Source organism: Myxine glutinosa, chromosome 1, assembly GCF_964187855.1.
Source record: "Myxine glutinosa chromosome 1, kmMyxGlut1.1, whole genome shotgun sequence".
NCBI classification, from domain to species: Eukaryota; Metazoa; Chordata; class Myxini; order Myxiniformes; family Myxinidae; genus Myxine; species Myxine glutinosa.
Genome location: NC_136261.1, coordinates 172,693,184 through 172,695,683, shown reverse-complemented (window position 1 = coordinate 172,695,683; position 2,500 = coordinate 172,693,184). Strand labels below are relative to the sequence as shown.

The window sequence follows — 2,500 nt, the reverse complement described above, 5'->3', positions numbered from 1 at the left end:
ACGTTCTGTTCTCCAGGAACGCATCCCTTTTGTAAATCGAGGGATACCTGTAGTATATACAGTATATCAAATGAGGAATGTGTTTTATTAGACAACCCAGTTTGTGACAGTAAAGACGAGTTGTGTAGTGCATTTGTTGTTGGACTTAATACCGAGATAAATACTGACTGGTGGAGGGGGTTGGAGTAAAAACATTTTTTTAATCAAGGAAATATTTGTCAGAATAAGGAAAACGATAGTGGAATTATTGTTAGGTTGTATTTGGGTTCTCTGCTCTAGTCATCGTCGAGTTGCAGTCTTCGTAGTTCATTATAACAATGATGTTGATGAATGAAGATGAGCAAATGTATAATTTACCTTTAATGGCATGATTGTTGTTTTCCCATGACCTTTGGCCTGCAGAAGCAGATGTGGATTATTCTAGCAATCTTACACCTCACCAAACTGATTCGTACCATGTGGACACACCCTATGGCTACCAACTCGACCTCGACTTCGTGAAGTTGGTGGATGATATTGAGAAAGGACTAACTGTGCATTGCACTTCTTCAGCTTATCATTCACCCTGCTCTAGTTACCAAGGCTCTCCATTTGCTCAGGAGAAAGAGCCAATGGATCATGGAAGTAGAGGCCCAGGGGTGGTCAGAGCCAGCTCTAGGACTAACCGTCACCTGGCTTCTGGCAGAAACTACAGGGTTGAGAAAACATTGATTGAAACACGGCGCCGGCTGGAGTTGGAGCGACAAGCCATGCATCAGTCAAATGTTGTAACCAGCAATGTATTTTCACCAAGAATAACCACGAGAAAGACTACTGATCAATCACATTTCTCTGACACGCACGTAAATGTTACGAAAGAAACACGACCATGCATTACATCTGGTGTGCCTCCCAATGCACCTTCTGCCAGTCACATTGAAATTTCGTCACAAACCAGCCCCGGAGGCTCTGATCTGTTCACTCCCTTAGGTTGTTTCTCCCCCGTGCAACTCCAGGCAATTCGTTCAAGAATGGCTGCTGGCTTGCACCGACTTCGTGAGCTTGAGGAGCTTGTTAAAGAACTTCCAATATTGCAGGTTAAAATTGCCGTGATGCAGGAGGAGAAACGACAACTCGTGGCACAGGTCGAAACCGGAAGACATCTTGGGGGAATGCGACAGCATTCTTTTAGCATGAGCCAAGTAGAAAGATCCGGAAAAGACGTTGAATTGGAGTGTTCCTCTGAAGCTAACCCTTCAAATGTGGATGATAAAAGTAAGAATGAATTTTCTGCCCTTGACAAAGATGACAAAGTGTTTGGAAGCACTTTAGACAATGATGTGAAAGACAACACTCATAATAATGTACACACGAATGTTGTAACTCCTTTTGTGCATCCACAAACCATTGCTGTGGATGTGGATGAGGAGGATTCGAGCATGGGTTTGGAGACTAAAATGGTGACGTGTGAGCTAGCTTATCAGTGCAGTCTGCTTGAAACTCGGTTAGCTGAGGTTCAGCAGGCCCTTAGTATGGCGCAATTACGAGAGCAGATTTTGGCTGCTGAGAAGATTGATAAAGGGGTTTCGGCTTACCCGCTCACTTCTGAAGCTGGTGTGCAAGTTGTAGGAATGGCGGAGTGCAAATGTTTCGGCAAATCTTTTTCTGAAGTTGCTAATTCATCTGTCGAAAAAGACTTGCCTTGGATCCAAAGGGCAGAGGAATGCCACGTTTCTTTAAGACATACTTCAAAAAATGAAATAAATGCAGCGATGAGTAAGAAAACGGAAAGTCCTAAGTCTTTAACTGAACGTGGAACAAACACACCATTTTTCATTTGTTTGGACACTGGAACTGAAGTGAAACCTGAAATGAGAACTGTGGCGGTTGGTGATGGTCATGTCAGAGATGTTGGACTTCTTGGGCGTAGTCGATCAGTAGGTGTGGGAACTGCTGACCGTGAGGGTGCAACTCTACGTGACCAAGCTGTTGGAGATTTCTCTTCGACGGGAACAGCCCTTGTTGGTTTGCGTACGCGTGCTGTGGCCTGCAACACAATTGTAACAGGAATCGATTCATCGAATAGGCATAATGGTGCTGTTACAGCAGAGCGGACTCTTTTGCAGGCTACATATTTGAGCAATTCTAACGATCGGGTAAGTTGGCAACGTGAATTGAAATCTTCAGGCAGACATTTTTGAGTCAGATGCTACTTATGTAGATCAGGTGCAAAGATTGCTGCAGGAGCAACAGCCTCTTTTGCCTCTGAATTTTAATGAGCTAGCTTAAACTTTTGAGCCTATCTTGATGACTGAAGCTCTATACCTGTCACCACAGGTTGAAATGGAAGACTTCAACGCATGCATTTTCAGCCCAATTAATTCTTCACCTCGAAATTGTAGTGGTGTTCAATCTTCAAGTCCAGTCGACGATCCTGCAGCAGTGGAGTTCTTCCCAAAGGCCAAAGGTGTAATGAACCTTGCCGAAGATCCTGTGATACCTGAAGAGGATGGAAAAGGAT

At 44.0% G+C, this 2,500-nt stretch overlaps 1 protein-coding gene across 5 annotated transcripts in view; it reads left to right on the top strand.

The window, feature by feature from the left end:
• Positions 1-2,500, top strand: part of LOC137411728 (KN motif and ankyrin repeat domain-containing protein 1) — a 160,102-nt gene that overhangs the window by 46,451 nt on the left and 111,151 nt on the right. For all 5 annotated transcript variants that reach the window (XM_078780205.1, XM_078780181.1, XM_078780188.1 and 2 more), the window contains exons 3-4: positions 403-2,135; positions 2,317-2,500. The exon at positions 2,317-2,500 is cut by the window's right edge and continues 72 nt beyond it. In XM_078780205.1, coding sequence (XP_078636331.1) covers positions 403-2,135; positions 2,317-2,500 — 1,917 coding nt within the window. The remainder of the gene's footprint in view (positions 1-402; positions 2,136-2,316) is intronic.